The sequence below is a fragment of the Pelophylax lessonae genome, assembly GCF_965119305.1.
Source record: "Pelophylax lessonae genome assembly, chromosome: 2".
NCBI classification, from domain to species: Eukaryota; Metazoa; Chordata; class Amphibia; order Anura; family Ranidae; genus Pelophylax; species Pelophylax lessonae.
Window position 1 is genome coordinate 5,876,846 of NC_138769.1, and position 20,295 is coordinate 5,897,140.

A 20,295-nucleotide genomic window follows, 5' to 3' on the forward strand; every position below is an offset into this window, starting at 1 on the left:
CAAACTTCAAAGAATTCGAAATAAAATATAAAAAAAAGCAATTATCCAAATTCAAATTTGAAAATTAATTTGAAATCAAAATTGAAATACCACAAGAATTACAGTAAGGTATAAAAAGTGAAATAAAATGATAATTCTTACGAGGGGAAACAAAATTAAACCGAATAGAATATAAAAAAAATAAACAAATAAAAATGAAAAATAAAATTAAAGGAATAGAATATAAAAAAATACAATAGAAAAGAATATAAAAAAATACAATAGAAAAGAATATAAAAAAATACAATAGAAAAGAATACAATTTAACCACTTTAAGACCGGAGGATTTTCCTGCTTAATGACGAGGCCACTTTTTTCAACTTGGCACTGTGTGATTTTAACTGACAATTGCGCGGTCATGCAATGCTGTACCCAAATGAAATTTACGTAATTTTTCCCCCCCCACAAACAGAGCTTTCTTTTGGTGGTATTTGATCACCTCTGCGCTTTTAATTTTTTGCAATATTAATAAAAAAATGCGAAAATTTTGTAAAAGATTGACATTTCTACTTTGACAGTTAAAAAATATCCAATATATTAAATTTTTGTCATATATTTAAGCCAAAATGTATTTAGCTACATGTCTTTGACAAAAAAATTCTCAATGAGCGTATTTTTAACCACTTTAAGACCGGAAGATTTTACCCCATTCCTGACCAGGCCATATTTTACGATTTGGCACTGCGTTACTTTAACGGATAATTGCGCGGTCGTGCGATGCTGTACCCAAATTACATTTATGCCCTTTTTTCCCCACAAATAGAGCTTTCTTTTGGTGGTATTTGATCTCCTGTGCAATTTTTAATTTTTGAAAAAAAGAGCGACAATTTTGAAAAAAAAAACAATATTTTTCACATTCTGATATATGACATTCCCAAAAAATTTACAAATCAAAATTTTTTAACATTTTAGGCCAATTTGTTTTCTGCTACATATTTTTGGTAAGAAAAAAATCGCAATAAGCGTATGTTGATTGGTTTGTGCAAAAGTTACTAACTAGGGGAAAGATTTGTCATTTTTATTTTATTTTTTTACTAGTAATGGCGGCGATTTGCGATTTGTTTGCGGGACTGCGACATTGCAGCGGACAGATCGGACCCCTAACTGACATTTTTGACACTTTTGGGGGTACCAGTGACATTACTACAGTAATCAGTGCTATACATATGCACTGTTACTGTAATAATGACACTGGCAGGGAAGGGGTTAATGCTGTGGGTGATCAAGGGGTTAAATGTATGCCTCATGGCTTACTGACGTGTGTGGGGGGAGGGGGTTGTGTGACGTGTGTGGGGGGAGGGGACTGTGTGACACAGACAGAGATCGTAGGTTGAGCTATGCTGAATCCTGTGATCTGTCCCTGTCTGTCACAGAGAAGATCCGCCCGCTTTGTTTACACAAGTGGGCGGATTCTCTCAGTCTTTCCCCAACGATCGGGGAAGAGAGACTGTGATCACCACCTCTCCTCCCCTGGCCTGACTACCGCTGTGTCTAAACACAGCGGGAGCGAGCCCCCGGCGCCGCGCGTGCGCCGCAGAGACAGCAGGGAATCTAGTGACATAGGTCTACATCACTAGACCCAGGGCTGCCACCTTGCTGCAGTAGCAGCAACGTGAGAAGTCCTAAAGAGGCTAAAAAGAATCAAATGAAATAGAAAATAAAGGAATGGAATAGAATAGCATAGAAAAAAAACAATAGAACAAAAGAGAATAGAATAAAACAGAATAGAACAGAATGGATTAGAACAGAATATAAACAGAATAGAAAATAAAGTAATAGAATAAAATAGAACAGAAAAGTGTAGCAGGTTTTCCAGGCCTGTGGCCAGATATGGGTCTGCCATTGTTACCGGTTACCCCTCCAGCCCATGTGAGCTGCGACCCTGGGTGTGAGAACTGAGGCATTGACAACTCCGGCATCTTTGTTTTCTTGTTTTATTTTATTTAAGGGGATGGGAGAAGGGAATGAGTGGGATAGGAGAATTTGTGTAGAAGGGGAGGTTGGGGCCTATTTAAGCAGGGAATTTATTGGCACCTTCCCCCATAGGCAATATAGAAAACAGCAAAAGGGCACAAATTGACCCAACAAGTAGGCCAAGTTATGCCCTGAAGAAGGGGGGGATTTAAATGTGCCTCTATAAATCACTAGATATGCATAATGCGAAACGCGTAGCTCCAGCAATATTCTCATATGTTTGTAAATGTTATTGATACCTCTAATCTATAAAGATAACAAGACGTACTTACTGTTTTTATTATGTGTATAAATAAAGATTTATTACTTTTTTAACAAAATATATGTGCATGTTGACTACCTATATAAACATATGCATATCTAGTGATTTATAGAGGCACATTTAAATCCCCCCCCTTCTTCAGGGCATAAATTGGCCTACTTGTTGGGTCAATTTGTGCCCTTTTTCTGTTTTCTGGAATGAGTGGGATACTCCTTTAGGCTCAACTAAATACAATTTTGGGACTTTTCTGCCAAGAAAATGCCTGTTAGCGCTGTCCTGATGCCAGCCAACGCTTCCTGATGCTTGAACACGGTGTATCACTGAAAACTGTGCTGGATCCTCGACTTTGGTCCAGAAGATCCAGGACTGTAAAACTGCTTGACTTGTAACACTGCTATAGCTCAGAGTCACTGAATGGCTCCCTCCAGCACTGCACTGGCTGAAAAAGCTCTGTGTAAGTTCCTGTACTGCTGCAACTCTCAACTGGCACATTTCACACTGTGCACTGGCATTTCAAGGCCCAAACCACAGGCGCCCCCCTTTACACTTCAGGCTCTTCAGGGTCCAATGACTATGTACCCCCTCTGTCACTTCAGGGTCCTCAACCTAGGTACCCCCTCTGTCACTTCAGGGTCCTCAACCTATGTACCCCCTTTCACCACCAGCTGGCACTGGATCCCTGAACCTCTTCCGGAGTGGTCCACTCTAACTTCAGGCAGACCCCTAGGGGCAATCCTCAGTACTCACGACCTGTGTAGGCTTTCCTGGGACTGGACCCCTCTGACTCTCCGCAGGTTCTCAGCACACCGGATCCCCTCACCTTAGCTCAGCACTTTCTGGATCTTCAGGCAGCACCCCGACATCCTCCTCCTCAGACAGGAGGAGAGACAGCCGTTCTGTCCCTCCTGGGACTCTGCTCCTGCCAAAAGACACCGTGTCACGCGCCACCCCCAAACTTATACCGACTCCCAGAATCCTTTGCAGCACAATCTGCCTTCTGGGGTAGTTACAAGCCTGGATGTGTCCCCTGATTGGGTTTCCTCCACTGCCCTAAGAGAAGCAGGGCCGTCTTTAGTATTGATTGGACCCTGGGCAAATATTTTCTTGGGCCCTAACAAATGCACTTATCAACTATTTGTGGGCAGTGCGGGCTCAAGGGGAAGCTGCTTTGGGCCCCACAACAATGGCTGGGCCCAGGGCAGCTGCCCCTTTTGCCCTGTGGTAAAGACGGCCCTGATTAGAAGACTTTCACAGGAGCCAGTGGGGAGACTTCTCCCTCCAGCAGGCACATCTGGAAGCCCTGACACCCTGACTAAAAAATCACAGCCCTGCTGTTAGCCAGACAAGGCCCACTATGCCTTTACCTAGCACCTACCTGTAGGGTGCTACAAAAGAATAGAAGAGAACAAATATGGCCATCTTCTAAAATTGGAATAGATTTGAAAACAACAAATATACAAAATAAATCCAAATATTTCGGTCATGCACATCTCTAGTACAGATGGTATTAGATTTTGGGTGTTCAGAAGAGAATGTGGTGGAATTTCTCCCCTGGTGGCATGGAGGATCAGATGAGAATGCGGTGTAATACTTCTCCTGGTAGTATGGAGGATCAGATGAGAATGCGGTGAAATGATTCTCCTGGTAGTATGGAGGATCAGATGAGAATGCGGTGAAATACTTCTCCTGGTAGTATGGAGGATCAGATGAGAATGCGGTGTAATACTTCTCCTGGTAGTATGGAGGATCAGATGAGAATGCGGTGAAATACTTCTCCTGGTAGTATGGAGGATCAGATGAGAATGTGGTGAAATGATTCTCCTGGTAGTATGGAGGATCAGATGAGAATGCGGTGAAATACTTCTCCTGGTAGTATGGAGGATCAGATGAGAATGTGGTGTAATACTTCTCCTGGTAGTATGGAGGATCAGATGAGAATGCGGTGAAATGCTTCTCCTGGTAGTATGGAGGATCAGATGAGAATGTGGTGAAATGATTCTCCTGGTAGTATGGAGGATCAGATGAGAATGCGGTGAAATGATTCTCCTGGTAGTATGGAGGATCAGATGAGAATGCGGTGAAATGATTCTCCTGGTAGTATGGAGGATCAGATGAGAATGTGGTGGGATACTTCTCCTGGTAGTATGGAGGATCAGATGAGAATGCGGTGAAATGCTTCTCCTGGTAGTATGGAGGATCAGATGAGAATGCGGTGAAATGCTTCTCCTGGTAGTATGGAGGATCAGATGAGAATGCGGTGAAATGCTTCTCCTGGTAGTATGGAGGATCAGATGAGAATGCGGTGAAATACTTCTCCTGGTAGTATGGAGGATCAGATGAGAATGCGGTGAAATGCTTCTCCTGGTAGTATGGAGGATCAGATGAGAACGCGGTGGAATACTTCTCCTGGTAGTATGGAGGATCAGATGAGAATGCGGTGAAATGCTTCTCCTGGTAGTATGGAGGATCAGATGAGAATGCGGTGAAATGCTTCTCCTGGTAGTATGGAGGTTCAGATGAGAATGCGGTGAAATGCTTCTCCTGGTAGTATGGAGGATCAGATGAGAATGCGGTGAAATGCTTCTCCTGGTAGTATGGAGGTTCAGATGAGAATGCGGTGAAATGCTTCTCCTGGTAGTATGGAGGATCAGATGAGAACGCGGTGTAATACTTCTCCTGGTAGTATGGAGGATCAGATGAGAACGCGGTGTAATACTTCTCCTGGTAGTATGGAGGATCAGATGAGAACGCGGTGTAATACTTCTCCTGGTAGTATGGAGGATCAGATGAGAACGCGGTGTAATACTTCTCCTGGTAGTATGGAGGATCAGATGAGAATGTGGTGGGATACTTCTCTTGGTAGTATGGAGGTTCAGGAAATTGGGATGATTTTAGCTCTGGCCATTCACGGATTGTGGAAAAGTCCTTCTATCCTATAAGTAGGAAATAAGAACTGGGATCAATAACCTGATCAATGCCAAAATCGACATGGAGGACCTGAGATTGAAGCACGACACCACTTCCATAGTGCAGATAAACAATGTATTCTGAAAAAGGATATTATAGAGCCAATGCGTTTTTGGGGTCAGCGAACGCTCCTTCCTCAGGGCTCGGGGTGAGATTGTGTATAATGGACGGGTTATAAAGTCCATGGTTGTAGAAGGGAGCTGCTGATAGACTATGCGCCTTAAAAGTGGAACTTAGCGCATCAATCTATTGGTTTTCCAAAACAGTTCCTCTTAAGGCATGCCGTGATTAACAACCACCACAGTTGCTTGTACTCTTAATCGAACTGTCAAGCCATCAAATGGCTGGTGTAAAAAATGATCACATGGGCTACACCATGGCAACTGCAGATCAAACAGATGTTAAGATGGCCGCTTCCATGGCTATAAAGGATAGAAGGGTTTAGTTCCGCTTCAAGCTGAACTCCAGGGTGGGACCTTTTTGTGTAGGGTTCTGATGGTCCAGCTTGGTACAAGGTAAGTATACATATCCCATATCTGAGCAATCCCTGTGAAAGCTGCAACAGGGTCCCACCCACAAGGCTGGACTAGATTATAGAGGTACCTCCCAGGAGGGAAGCTCTCTCTCCACAGAAAAGACCAGGTGCACTTCAATCTGAATCATATGAAGAGTGTCTTCTCCTGGGAGGTACCTCCATTTAGTCCAGCCTTGTGGGTGGGACCTGTCAGATGAGGACATCCCAGGCGGGGACCACAACAGAGATAGCCGTAACCTTCTTGGTTCTGTGCCTTGCCCTCTTCACACAGACCACAGCGAAGGGGGGTGATTGGCATGACTGTACGAGGTGGAGATCATTACATAGTAGTTGAGGTTGAATAAACACAATAGTACATCCAGTTCAACCTGTGTAATTTCCCTGCTTCTCCACCTTCTCGAATCAGAGAACGTCTTAAAATACAAGGCGTTTTTTGAACAGTGGCAGTGCTGACAGAGCGCCTCCGTGTGGTTAATCTATGAAGAGGGGAAGCCGCTCAGGACCTGGAAGATCACAGCTTTCATTGTAGAAGATATGAAGCTTTCACAGTGACTGCTGGTATACTATATACTTATGAGTACAGGTGTGTAAGTGCTTCCACCTTCTCACATCCCAGCTCCGCCCAGTGCTAAGACCTACAGGCTGCAGAAGCCTCGGGTAACACCAATCACAAGAGAAGCCGACACTCGGAAAGGCATCCAACAATGGTTATCCTTTATTACAAAAAAAATGTACACAGCAGCTGTAAAACAGCCAACGTGTTTCGTCCATCAAGCCTTAGTCATGCCCAAGCCATTAGCCTTGACTAAGGCCTAACAGTGAAACACGTTCAATGTCATTCCTAGTGCTGACTTCTCCTCTTGTGATCCATACTATATATACACTTACTAGATGTGCAGAATGGAAAAATGTGTTTTGTTTAATTGATTTTCAGTATTCCTTTTCAAATTAGAATCAAATTTTTCGAATTCAGAAAATTTTAAATCGAATTGGCATTCTAGTTTATGTGAAGTCAAAATTAGAATTTCGGAAGATATTATATAAGCCATTTTATACTACTCTTTTTTTTTTCTACACTACTGAATTCCTGTAATTTCTATTCTTTTCTATTCAAATTTATTCTGTTTAAATTTTGCAAGCGGTTATATTCTATTCTATTGTTTTTTTTTCCAATTCTATTCCTTTAATCTCTATTCTTTTCTATTTTACACTGAACAAAATTATAAACACAACACTTTTGTTTTTGCCCCCATTTTTCATGAGCTGAACTCAAAGATCTCAGACTTTTTCTATGTACACAAAAGGCCGATTTCTCTCCAATATTGTTCACAAATCTGTGTTAGTGATCACTTCTCCTTTGCCGAGATAATCCATCCACCTCACAGGTGCAGCATATCAAGAAGCTGACTGGACAGCATGATTATTGCACAGGTGTGCCTTAGGCTGTCCACAATAAAAGGCCACTCTAAAATGTGCAGTTTTACTGTATTAGGGGGTATGGGGGGGGTCTGAAAACCAGTCAGTATCTGGTGTGACCACCATTTGCCTCACGCAGTGGAACACGTCTCCTTGGCATAGAGTTGATCAGGTTGGTGATTGGTTCCTGTGGAGTGTTGGTCCACTCCTCTTCAATGGCTGTGCGAAGTTGCTGGATATTGGCAGGACCTGGAACACGTATACGCCGATCCAGAGCATCCCAAACATGCCCAATGGGTGACATGTCCGGTGATTATGCTGGCCATGCAAGAACTGGGATGTTATCAGCTTCCAGGAATTGTGTACAGAGCCTTGCACCATGGGGGGGGGCCACGCATTATCATGCTGCAACATGAGGTGATGATCATGGATGAATGGCACAACAATGGGCCTCAGGATCTCCTCACCGTATCTCTGTGCATTCAAAATACCATCAATAAAATTAACCTGTGTTCCTTGTCTATAACATACGCCTGCCCATACCATAATCCCACCGCCACCATGGGCCACTCCATCCAGAACGTACGCCTGCCCATACCATAACCCCACGATCACCATGGGCCACTCCATCCACCTGCCCATACCATAACCCCACTGCCACCATCACATCAGCCATTCCATCCACAACGTACACCTGCCCATACCATAAGCCCACCACCACCATGGGCCACTCCATCCACAACGTACGCCTGCCCATACCATAACCCCACCCCCACCATGGGCCATTCCATCCACAACGTACGCTTGCCCATACCATAACCCACCGCCACCATGGGCCACTCCATCCACAACGTACCCCTGCCCATACCATAACCCACCCCCACCATGGGCCACTCCATCCACAACGTACCCCTGCCCATACCATAAACCCTCCGCCACCATGGGCCACTCCATCCACAATGTACGCCTGCCCATACCATAACCCCACCATGGGCCACTCCATCCACAACGTACGCCTGTCCATACCATCATAACCCCACCGCCACCATGGGCCACTCCATCCACAACGTACGCCTGCCCATACCATAACCCACCCCCACCATGAGCCACTCCATCCACAACGTACCCCTGCCCATACCATAACCCCTCCGCCACCATGGGCCACTCCATCCACAACGTACGCCTGCCCATACCATAACCCCACCATGGGCCACTCCATCCACAACGTACGCCTGTCCATACCATAACCCCACCGCCACCATGGGCCAATCCATCCACAATGCTGACATCAGCAAATCGCTCACCCACATAACGCCATACACGCTGTCTGCCATCTGCCCTGTACAGTGAAAACCGGGATTCATCCGTGAAGAGAACATCTCTCCAAAGTGCCAGACGCCATCCAATGCGAGCATTTGGCCACTCAAGTTGGTTACGACGATGAACTGCAGTCAGGTGGAGACCCCGATGAGGACGACGAGCATGCAGATGAGGTTCCCTGAGATAGTTTCGGACAGTTTGCGCAAAAATTCTTTGGTTATACAAAGCGATTGTTGCAGTGGCTGTCCGGGTGGCTGGTCTCGGACCATCGTGGAGGTGAAGATGCTGGATGTGGAGGTCCTGGGCTGGTCTCAAGACCATCTTGGAGGTGAAGATGCTGGATGTGGAGGTCCCGGGCTTGTCTCAGACCATCTTGGAGGTGAAGATGCTGGATGTGGAGGTCCCGGGCTGGTCTCCGACCATCTTGGAGGTGAAGATGCTGGATGTGGAAGTCCTGGGCTGGTCTCAGACCATCTTGGTGGTGAAGATGCTGGATGTGGAGGTCCCTGGCTGGTCTCCGACCATCTTGGAGGTGAAGATGCTGGATGTGGAAGTCCTGGGCTGGTCTCAGACCATCTTGGAGGTGAAGATGCTGGATGTGGAAGTCCTGGGCTGGTCTCCGACCATCTTGGAGGTGAAGATGCTGGATGTGGAAGTCCTGGGCTGGTCTCAGACCATCTTGGTGGTGAAGATGCTGGATGTGGAGGTCCCGGGCTGGTCTCCGACCATCTTGGAGGTGAAGATGCTGGATGTGGAGGTCCTGAGCTGGTCTCAGACCATCTTGGAGGATTGTATTTTCTTTTGTATTATTTTCTATTTTTATTCTGTTTTACTTTATCATTTTCTATTCTATGTTATTCTATTATTTATTTTCTATTCTATTTCTTGAATTCGATTAGAATTTTGGGCAAATTTCATTTAGTTATTTTTCATTTAAATTTGTTAGTAATGTAACAAAAAAATTCATCCGAATTTCAATTTAGAACAAAAACGTTCCACATGTCTAATACTCACATTGGTCCAACCCAGCTATGCAGTAAAATCAAACTTGGAATTCAGCTTTAAAGTATACCTGAAGGCTTCTTAGTGGTGCCGCTGCACTACTGTCCTCTGCCCCAGGTCCCCCCATTTTTGAGTGGATCCATTGCCTTCCAGGGTCCCATGGAACATTACATGCTTGCTTCCCAGGGGAGAGGGAATCCTCAGACAAGCCAGGGAAGACTGACAAAGCGCACATACGCAGTGGCCCTTGAAATCAGAAGTTTAGGGGAGGCGGTGCACAGGAACCCAAAGGTTGTGGGACTTAAGATAATAATTTATAAGGGCTGCTGATTTTAAGTGAATAGCAGCCTCAGACGGAACTCGGACCAGGCCACACCTCCAACACGTTTCGTCCCTCAGGCCATAATCATGGGGTCTGCCGTCTGATGTGCGGCTTAATGGATCTTGCTAGTTTGAAGAGTTGCTCCATACAGATCTAATACTGGAGAGATTGAACAGGAAGTACCCAACCCACATTACAGAGGGGACTAGACCCAGCACTATTTAGCCTCATTACCCCAGCCTGGGTGGGTGGGGGGGTACAGCTATTAGAATTCTTTGTCCCTCCATCTCCCTCATTTCTTGTTCACGTTCTGCTATTCAGAGTCTTTTTATTATATGGAAGTAGCTGGAAAATTAGGGGGGGGGTGGAGATTGTGCATTGCCCAAACAATACTTTGATGGAAGAGGCTATGGGGGGGGGGGGGAGAATTTATTAAGGGGAAAGAATATTTGGGGGTATTGTTTGCTTCCCCCCCCCCCCACCCAGTTTCCAACATAACCCAGAAACACACATTTCTCATCACAGTCTACAAAACGCGTAGAGGGACACCAAAGTAAAAAATAAAAACTGCATTTTTATTGCTCAGACGGAGAAATTCGGGATAAAAACACACAAAACATCGATATGGCAATTTTCTTCTCCGTCGGGAGTGCAATCAGACTGGAAGACGAAGGGTCAATCCGGACCAAAAACGGCCAGCAACACAACATGGGGTCACCCCAAAAAAAAAGTGAGGGGTACGCGGCTCCCACATGGAAGACTAGGAGCTGGGTGCCAGCAGGGGCTCACCTTATACCCTCCCCCCCCCCCCCCTCAGATCTAAAGGAAAGACTGGCTGCAATTCAATCTGGAGAAAACGAAGCGAGCGCCCCCTCCTGGGAGGTACCTCGATGATTAAGCCCAGCCTTGTGGGTGGGACCCATCAGATGAGGACGTCCCAGGCAGGGACTCTCTGTTCATGTTATCCGGATAAAATTGAGTTAGCGGCGATTTAATTGTTTTTTGGTCTGCAGCCAGTCTTTCCTTTTGGCAGGGTGACCCGGCTGGCGAGTTTCGGGTCGGACTCGGGGCAGGAAAACCGTATAAAAAACAACAAAATTACTAAAAACATTTCACACGAGTCTTCAGACATTCAGAAGGAGGATTGTGGTGGTGCTGGGTGCGTCGGCGGGGGTCCTCTGCGGAGGGGCAGGTCACAGTGTCTGCGTTGTACATAGGTTCGTGCCATAGGGCACTGTCCGCCAACAGCACGCCAGCCGTAGTGTGGCATATTGAGATATAGCACCTGCACTGGCAGCGGCGTTACACAAAATTCCCTTTCCCTGGTTCAGCCGCCAGTCAGGCCGATGGACGCGGGAGTCAGTCCTTATTGTAGGGGCAAATCCCATCATTTCAGGTACTTATTGCTTTGTAGAGGGGGAGCCGGGTGCAGCAGCATTCCCCCCCATGTTGTACCGTCGTTATGGTCCATTCCTGGAAGAGGCGGGAGATATAGGCAGAGTGGAAGACAGACCCCTCCCCCGCACTGGGTCAGTGGTACAATCCCATCAGAGTCACACGTGGCTCTTATTTGGCATTTGTAGAATAAAGAACCCTCCTCCCCCCTCCCCCCCTAATCCTGGATAACAGTCAGTGGCTCATTCAGCGTCGTACAGCACCGGCGTGCGCTCGCCATCGTCAGTCCATCTCCATCGACATGAGCCTGCGGTGTTCCCGCCGCTTCTCCTGGACCGGCTGCACCTTGCAGCAGTAGCGAGAGCTGCAGTATCCAATCAGACAGGAGAGAAGGCCGGCCACCAGGGACAGGCTGACTCCAATCAGCAGCGGGTATTTGAACGCACTCAGCACTGCGAGACAAAAGAAAAAAAAAAAGAAATTAATGGTAAATTATATATTTATAAACTTGCTCTACCGATCTGAACATTAACTGCACCTCCTATATGTGGCCACTAGATGGCATCTTCATGATAAGTTACAGGATTCATATCTTGCTCTACATATCTGAGAATGAGCTGCACCTCCTATATGTGGCCACTAGATGCCATCTTCATCATAAGTTACAGGATTCATAACCTGCTCTACATATCTGAGAATGAACTGCACCTCCTATATGTGGCCACTAGATGGCATCATCATGTTACAGGATTCATAACCTGCTCTACATATCGGAGAATGAACTGCACCTCCTATATGTGGCCACTAGATGGCATCTTCTTGATAAGTTACAGGATTCATAACCTGATCTACATATCTGAGAATGAACTGCACCTCCTATATGTGGCCACTAGATGGCATCATCATAGGTTACAGGATTCATAACCTGCTCTACATATCTGAGAATGAGCTGCACCTCCTATATGTGGCCACTAGATGGCATCTTCATCCTAAATTACAGGATTCATAACCTGTTATACATCTGAGAATGAACTGCACCTCCTATATGTGGCCACTAGATGGCATCATCATCATAAGTTACAGGATTCATATCTTGCTCTACATATCGGAGAATGAACTGCACCTCCTATATGTGGCCACTAGATAGCATCTTCATCATAAGTTACAGGATTCATAACCTGCTCTACATATCTGAGAATGAGCTGCACCTCCTATATGTGGCCACTAGATGGCATCTTCATCCTAAATTACAGGATTCATAACCTGCTCTATATATCTGAGAATGAACTACACCTCCTATATGTGGCCACTAGATGGCATCATAATTTACAGGATTCATAACCTGCTCTACATATCGAAGCATGAACTGCACATCCTATATATGGCCACTAGATGGCGCCATCATCATAAGTTAGAGCAGGGTTGGGAACCTTTTTGGCTGAGAGAGCCATGAACACCACATATTTTCAAATGAATTGGGTGAGAGCCGTACAATATATTTCAGGGGTCGGGAACCTTTATTTAATATTCATATTCATGGGCCGCAGCTATACAGGGAGTAGATGGAGCCGTGTGAAAGTGCCTGGAGTCCGGTCGGGAAGAGAGCAGAGCAGGCAGGAATGCAATGAGGCCGGAGTGGTGAAGCGCCTGCAGGCCTGAGAGTGATGGAGGTGAGTATAGGCCCTGAGAAAATGGCGGCCGGCCGCTGAATGCCTCCGAAGTGAATGTGAGAGGCAGCTCCCGCGGGTCCCCGGGTGTCAGAGGGGAAGGAGATCGTGTCTGTCGGGGCACAGGGAGCGGACGTCAGGTTTTCTTACCGGGTGGTGATTGCCAAGGCCCTCAGATGCACAGCACAGGAGGCGGCGGCGGTACCGCGAGAAGGCCGTGGGGTCTGTAGCGCGGCAATCCGGTCAACCAGAGACAAACTGACGGTAGCGGTGGGTAGCCAACAAAAGTGTACCATCGATGGGTGCAGAAATCTCCTTGGCACCAGGCACAGCTACAGCGATGGCACTGAATTGAGTGGTAGACGCGGCGGAGCTCTGGGACTACAGCGCGGCTCACGTCCGGACACACCCCCCTTTATTAAAGATTTGTCTGCGAGCCATGAAAAGAGCCACGTCTGGCTCACGAGCCATAGGTTCCCTGCCCCTGAGTTACAGGATTCATAACCTGCTCTACATATCTGAGAATAAACTGCACCTCCTATGTGTGGCCACTAGATGGCACCATCACAAGACTTACAACTGTGTAACCTTAAATATATAGCTGACAGTCCCCCTTGTGGACAGACCCGGTACTACACTCACCACTACACTACGATCCCCAGCACGCAATATAAAATGCTGCAAGATGAGGAAATGACCCGATGATCTGCCAGAAATCCAGCAAGCTCCTAACTTACTTTAGTGAGCTGACAACACTGCCCTTGCAGCACTAAAACCACAAGCAGTGTTGTCAGCCCTGCTTGCTGGACTACAGAACCCCTAGGTTATTGGGGGGTGAGAAGGGAAGGGGTTATGGAGAGGAGACGGGAAGGGGCAAGGCGGGCAACACTGCATGCTGGACTACAGAACACCCGCAACCAGTTCCTCTCTCAGGGTCCAGTTCCTGTGTCATCTAGTGAGCCCAGCGATCCCCACAACTCCAGTGCCCCGCAGAGCATCCTGTGTCACCTACTGACCCATGTGCACCCCCCCCCCCCAGAGCATCCTGTGTCATCTAGAGACTCCTGTGCACCCCACAACTTGTGCCCCCCCAGTGCTCCCCTATGCACCCCACAGCTCCAGTGCCCCCCCCCTCTGAGCATCCTGTGTTATCCAATGACCCCCGTGCTCCCCTGTGCACCCAACTTTAGTGCCCCCCCCCAGAGCATCCTGTGTCATCTGGTAACCCCTGTGTTCCCCTGTGCACCCCACTTCATTGCCTCCTCCCCAAAAGCATCCTGTGATCCCTGTGCACCCCCTCCCCTCCCGAGCATCCTGTGTCATCAAGTAACCCCAGTGTTCCCCTGGGCACCCCACTTCAGTGCCCCCCAGAGCATCCTGTGTCATCTAGTAACCCCAGTGTTCCCCTGGGCACCCCGCTTAAGTGCCTCCTCCCCAAAGCATCCTGTGATCCCTGTGCACCCCAACCCCCCCCCCCCCCCGAGCATCCCATGTCATCTAGTAACCCCAGTGTTCCCCTGGGCACCCCACTTCAGTGCCCCCCCAGAGCATCCAGTGTCATCCAGTGACCCACAACTCCAGTGCCCCCAAAAGTATCCTGTGTCATCTGGTAACCCCAGTGTTCCCCTGTGCACCCCACTTCAGTGCCTCTTCCCCCCCCTGTGCCTCTTCCCCCCCCCCAGAGTATCCTGTGACCCCTGTGCACCCCAAACGTCAGTGCCCCCCACAACTTTATGTCATCTAGTGACCCCAGTGCCCCCCAGAGCATAATGTGTCATCTAGTGACCCCAGTGTTCCCCACAACTTTAGTCCCCCCAGAGCATCCTGGTGTTATCTAGTGACCCCAGTGATCCGGATACCTGTGCACCCCATTCAGTGCCCCCCCCAGTGCATCCTGTGTCATCTAGTGACCCCAGCGATCCCCACAACTCCAGTGCCCCTCAGAGCATCCTGTGTCACCTACTGACCAATGTGCACCCCAAAACTTTGGTGCCCAAAGCCCCCCTCCCCCGGAGCATCCTGTATCATCTAGAGACTCCTGTGCACCCCATAACTTGTGCCTCCCAGAGCATCCTGTCTCATCTAGTGACCCCAGTGCTCCACTATGCACCCCACAGCTCCAGTGCCCCCCCCCCCCCCTCTGAGCATCCAGTGTTAGCTAATGACTCCAGTGCTCCCCTGTGCACCCAACTCCAGTGCCCCCCCCCCCCCAGAGCATCCAGTGACCCACAACTCCAGTGCCCCCTAGAGTATCCTGTGTCATCTGGTAACCCCCGTGCACCCCACTTCAGTGCCTCCTCCCCAGAGCATCCTGTGACCCCCTGTGCACCCCAAACGCCAGTGCCCCCCACAACTTTATGTCATCTAGTGACCCCAGTGCTACCCTGTGCAACCCACAACTCCAGTGCCCCCCAGAGCATAATGTGTCATCTAGTGACCCCAGTGTTCACCTTTGCACCCAACTCCAGTGCCCCCCAGAGAATTCTGTGTCACCTACTGACCCCTGTGCACCCCACAACTCCAGTGCCCACAAGGGCATCCAGTATCTAGTGACCCCTGTGCACCCCACAACTCCAGTTGCCCCAGAGCATCCGATGTTATCTAGTGACCACAGTGATCCACCTGTGCACCTCATTCAGTGCCCCCCCCCCCCCCAGAGCATCCTGTGTCATCTAGTGACCCCAGTGCTCCCCGCAACTCCAGTGCCCGCCAGAGCTGTGTGTCATCTAGTGACCCCAGTACTCCCCTGTGCACCCAACTCCAGTGCCCCCCCAGAGCATCCTGTGTCATTTAGTGCCCCCATGTGCACCCCACAACTTCAGTGCCCCCCCCCCCCCCCTCCTGAGCATCCTGTGTCATCTAGTGACCCTAGTGCTCCCCACAACTTCAGTGCCCCACACAGAGCCCTATGCTGGCCTGGGGCTCACAGTTCTCCAGCACAGAAGGATAGACATGCACAGTGCTCGTGGTGACAGTAAGGAGCACTCAGAGGGAAGGGGGAGGGACTCGGGAGGACACTAGATGGGCCTCTGTGTTGGAGGACTTGATAAGGAAGGGGGGGAGGGGTTTGCTCTCCACGGGACCTGCAATAGCAAAGTCCCGGGTGGCATGGCTCATTGTCATTCACGTTGGGGGGGGGGGGGGGAACACAATCCTCAGGATTAAGAGGGGGGGGGTCTTGGTTCATCTCCTATAAATAAGGGGGGGGGGGATTGTGGTTTTAAATAAATCCAGGGCATCAGGTGGTTCTGAACTTTCTGGGGGGTTCAGCTGACCCTGAATGCAGCGCACACTGCAGACCCCTCACCCTACAATAAGAAATAATTCTCATCAGTTACTTTAAGCCGATCTGATTTATCCGTTGTTTCCACACACTGCATTGATGACACCCAACAAGCCTGGAACAGTTGAACGCGGAGGGGAACACGGACACGGTGGTTACTTACAATCCATCCTGATGCTGACGGTCACCGGGGAAGAAGTCACGCTCTCCTGCCTGCTCCAGCCGCCCTCACCGGTCCTCACCCAGGGGGTCACCATACAGTAATGGCCGCCGGCGTCTTCCTCCTCACTGCCGTATACCCGCAGCCTGTACTCCATATCGCTGACCCGCTCCAAGGCCACCTCGCTGCTGCTGTTCCTGCGGCTGTGCTGGACCCGAGTTGTGCGATCCGCCCCCGCCAGGAAGATGGTGGAGCCACTTGGCTTCTGGACGAACCAGGAGACCTCGAATGCCATGTCCGCTGCGGAGAAAAACAGAGGTGAGGAGGGGCTGCTATGGATGCGGGGGGGGGGGGGGGGTGAGCATGACAGAACGGGTGCCATGTCTACCCACCGCTTCCCTGCAACACTCTGCATATGGGGAGAGAAGGGGAAGGGAGGGCGAAAGACAAAAGGAAAAAAAAAAAAAGGAAGGAACGAGGAAGGAACAGGGAAAGAACGAGGAAGGAACAGGGAAAGAACGAGGAAGGAACAGGGAAAGAACGAGGAAGGAACAGGGAAAGAACGAGGAAGGAACAGGGAAAGAACGAGGAAGGAAGGGGGGAACGAAGGGCTAGGGGGAGCGAAGGGCTAGGGGGAGGGGGAAGCAAAGGGCTAGGGGGAGGGGGAAGCAAAGGGCTAGGGGGAGGGGGAAGCAAAGGGCTAGGGGGAGGGGGAAGCAAAGGGCTAGGGGGAGGGGGAAGCAAAGGGCTAGGGGGAGGGGGAAGCAAAGGGCTAGGGGGAGGGGGAAGCAAAGGGCTAGGGGGAGGGGGAAGCAAAGGGCTAGGGGGAGGGGGAAGCAAAGGGCTAGGGGGAGGGGGAAGCAAAGGGCTAGGGGGAGGGGGAAGCAAAGGGCTAGGGGGAGGGGGAAGCAAAGGGCTAGGGGGAGGGGGAAGCAAAGGGCTAGGGGGAGGGGGAAGCAAAGGGCTAGGGGGAAGGGGGTGCGAAGGGCTAGGGGGAGGGGGAAGCAAAGGGCTAGGGGGAAGGGGGTGCGAAGGGATAGGGGGAAGGGGGTGCGAAGGGATAGGGGGAAGGGGGTGCGAAGGGATAGGGGGAAGGGGGTGCGAAGGGATAGGGGGAAGGGGGTGCGAAGGGATAGGGGGAAGGGGGTGCGAGGGGCTAGGGGGAGCAGCGAAGGGCTAGGGGGAGCAGCGAAGGGCTAGGGGGAGCAGCGAAGGGCTAGGGGGAGCAGCGAAGGGCTAGGGGGAGCAGCGAAGGGGAAAGGATAGGGAAAGCAACGAAGGGGAAAGGATAGGGAAAGCGAAGGGGAAAGGATAGGGAAAGGGATAGGGAAAGGGGAAAGGATAGGGAAAGCGAAGGGGAAAGGATAGGGAAAGGGATAGGGAAAGGGGAAAGCGAAGGGGAAAGGATAGGGAAAGGGGAAAGGGATAGGGAAAGGGATAGGGAAAGGGATAGGGAAAGGGATAGGGAAAGGGGAAAGGGATAGGGAAAGGGGAAAGGGATAGGGAAAGGGGAAAGGGATAGGGAAAGGGGAAAGGGATAGGGAAAGGGGAAAGGGATAGGGAAAGGGATAGGGAAAGCGAAGGGGAAAGGGATAGGGAAAGGGAAAGGGGAAAGGGGAAAGGGAAAAGGGGAAAGGGAAAAGGGAAAAGGGAAAAGGGAAAAGGGGAAAGGGGAAAGGGGAAAGGATAGGGAAAGGGGAAAGGGATAGGGAAAGCGAAGGGGAAAGGGATAGGGAAAGGGGAAAGGGGAAAGGGAAAAGGGAAAAGGGAAAAGGGAAAAGGGAAAGGGGAAAGGGGAAAGGATAGGGAAAGGGGAAAGGATAGGGAAAGGGGAAAGGATAGGGAAAGGGGAAAGGATAGGGAAAGCGAAGGGGAAAGGATAGGGAAAGCGAAGGGGAAAGGATAGGGAAAGCGAAGGGGAAAGGATAGGGAAAGCGAAGGGGAAAGGATAGGGAAAGCGAAGGGGAAAGGATAGGGAAAGCGAAGGGGAAAGGATAGGGAAAGGGATAGGGAAAGGATAGGGAAAGGGATAGGGAAAGGATAGGGAAAGGGATAGGGATAGGATAGGGAAAGGGATAGGGATAGGGAAAGGGATAGGGAAAGGGATAGGGAAAGGGATAGGGAAAGGGATAGGGAAAGGGATAGGGAAAGGGATAGGGAAAGGGATAGGGAAAGGGGAAAGGATAGGGAAAGGGGAAAGGATAGGGAAAGGGGAAAGGATAGGGAAAGGGGAAAGGATAGGGAAAGCGAAGGGGAAAGGGATAGGGAAAGCGAAGGGGAAAGGGATAGGGAAAGGGGAAAGGATAGGGAAAGGGGAAAGGATAGGGAAAGGGGAAAGGATAGGGAAAGCGAAGGGGAAAGGGATAGGGAAAGGGATAGGGAAAGGGATAGGGAAGGGAAAGGGATAGGGTAGGGAAAGGGATAGGGAAAGGGGAAAGGGAAAGGGGAAAGGATAGGGAAAGCGAAGGGGAAAGGATAGGGAAAGCGAAGGGGAAAGGATAGGGAAAGCGAAGGGGAAAGGATAGGGAAAGCGAAGGGGAAAGGATAGGGAAAGCGAAGGGGAAAGGATAGGGAAAGCGAAGGGGAAAGGATAGGGAAAGCGAAGGGGAAAGGATAGGGAAAGGGATAGGGAAAGGGATAGGGAAAGGGATAGGGAAAGGGATAGGGAAAGGGATAGGGAAAGGGATAGGGAAGGGAAAGGGAAAGGGATAGGGTAGGGAAAGGGATAGGGAAAGGGGAAAGGGAAAGGGGAAAGGATAGGGAAAGGGGAAAGGATAGGGAAAGGGGAAAGGATAGGGAAAGGGGAAAGGATAGGGAAAGGGGAAAGGATAGGGAAAGGGGAAAGGATAGGGAAAGGGGAAAGGATAGGGAAAGGGGAAGAGAAGGTAATTCTTATAGTGGCTCCCCATGGGGGAGTGTGGTCTACCCATCACATGACCCCGATTGACCAGCTGCTGACCCCCAATGTAAGAATATATCAAGTTCAGTTTTGGATGTTATTGTTACCAGTTATCTCTTCATATTTCCTATATCTTCAGGATAACTGATGTCTATTGAGCAAACCTTGTCAATGCCCCGACTGATCAGAATGAAGCCGGGATCACACTAATGGGATTCGGAGGAGGGTTTCCCCACATCCAATCTGCATGACAGGAGAGTGACTGGCTCTCAATGGAGCCAGTTCATACCTATCTGGGGCGGCCGCAGTCCGCATTGGAAGCGGGTCCTGTGCGTTTTTGGCCCTGTTTCAGGTCCGAATTCCGGCAACAATTCAGACCCGATTTGCATCTAAAACAGCGAACAGGGATGCATCGGACCCCATTCTGCAAACCCCAGCTAGTGTGAACCCGGCCTGAGGCAAAGGGCGCCCCAATAAATCAATGCCCCCAATCTAATCTATCCCTGATCAATATTTCACTTTATATAGCCACAGATGTAAGAAATACTTTATATTTTCTTCTATTCAGCTTTTTCTTGAAATAATCCCTAAAGTCCAATAAAAGTTGAAACTGTACAAGACTCCTCTGCTTTTTCACAGCTCTAACAGTAAAGAATCCTTTCCCATACTTCTAGCAGTGACTGTATGTACTCGGAGAGGACCTAAAAGTGAACCTGCACTGTCCATGGCTTTTCTTTATTGGCGGTCCCACCAAAGCACACACTTGCCTTTCCTTCATTCCCTTGACAAAAATTCCCAGTACATCCAGAAATGGAGGAGAATAGGACTGCAGCCTTCCTCTGTGATACAGCTTGTGATTGGCCCAGTGTTGTCACATGGTGGCAGGGAGAGTGTCCTCCGCCCTGCATGACCAAGATCTGGGTCATTATAGGATTCCTCTATATACTCCCTATGGCTAAATGGAGCAGTGGAAGAGGGAAGGAGGTAAGGTCACTGGTGGGAAGAGGGAGATGGGCTACAAAGTCAGTCCTGGGAGTGGGGAGCTGAGCTGCAG

General features: G+C 49.4%; 2 protein-coding genes across 2 annotated transcripts in view; both read right to left on the reverse strand.

Annotated features, from left to right (window-relative positions):
- LOC309548507 (immunoglobulin superfamily member 2-like) overlaps positions 1-20,295 on the reverse strand; it is a 283,133-nt gene that overhangs the window by 78,085 nt on the left and 184,753 nt on the right. The window lies entirely within an intron of this gene.
- The window catches only part of PTGFRN (prostaglandin F2 receptor inhibitor), a 73,524-nt gene continuing 64,678 nt past the window's right edge, over positions 11,450-20,295 (reverse strand). The window contains exons 8-9 of the mRNA XM_082247777.1: positions 16,346-16,642; positions 11,450-11,684 (exon numbers count right to left, since the gene is read on the reverse strand). Coding sequence (XP_082103903.1) covers positions 11,515-11,684; positions 16,346-16,642 — 467 coding nt within the window. The 3' untranslated portion in view covers positions 11,450-11,514. The remainder of the gene's footprint in view (positions 11,685-16,345; positions 16,643-20,295) is intronic.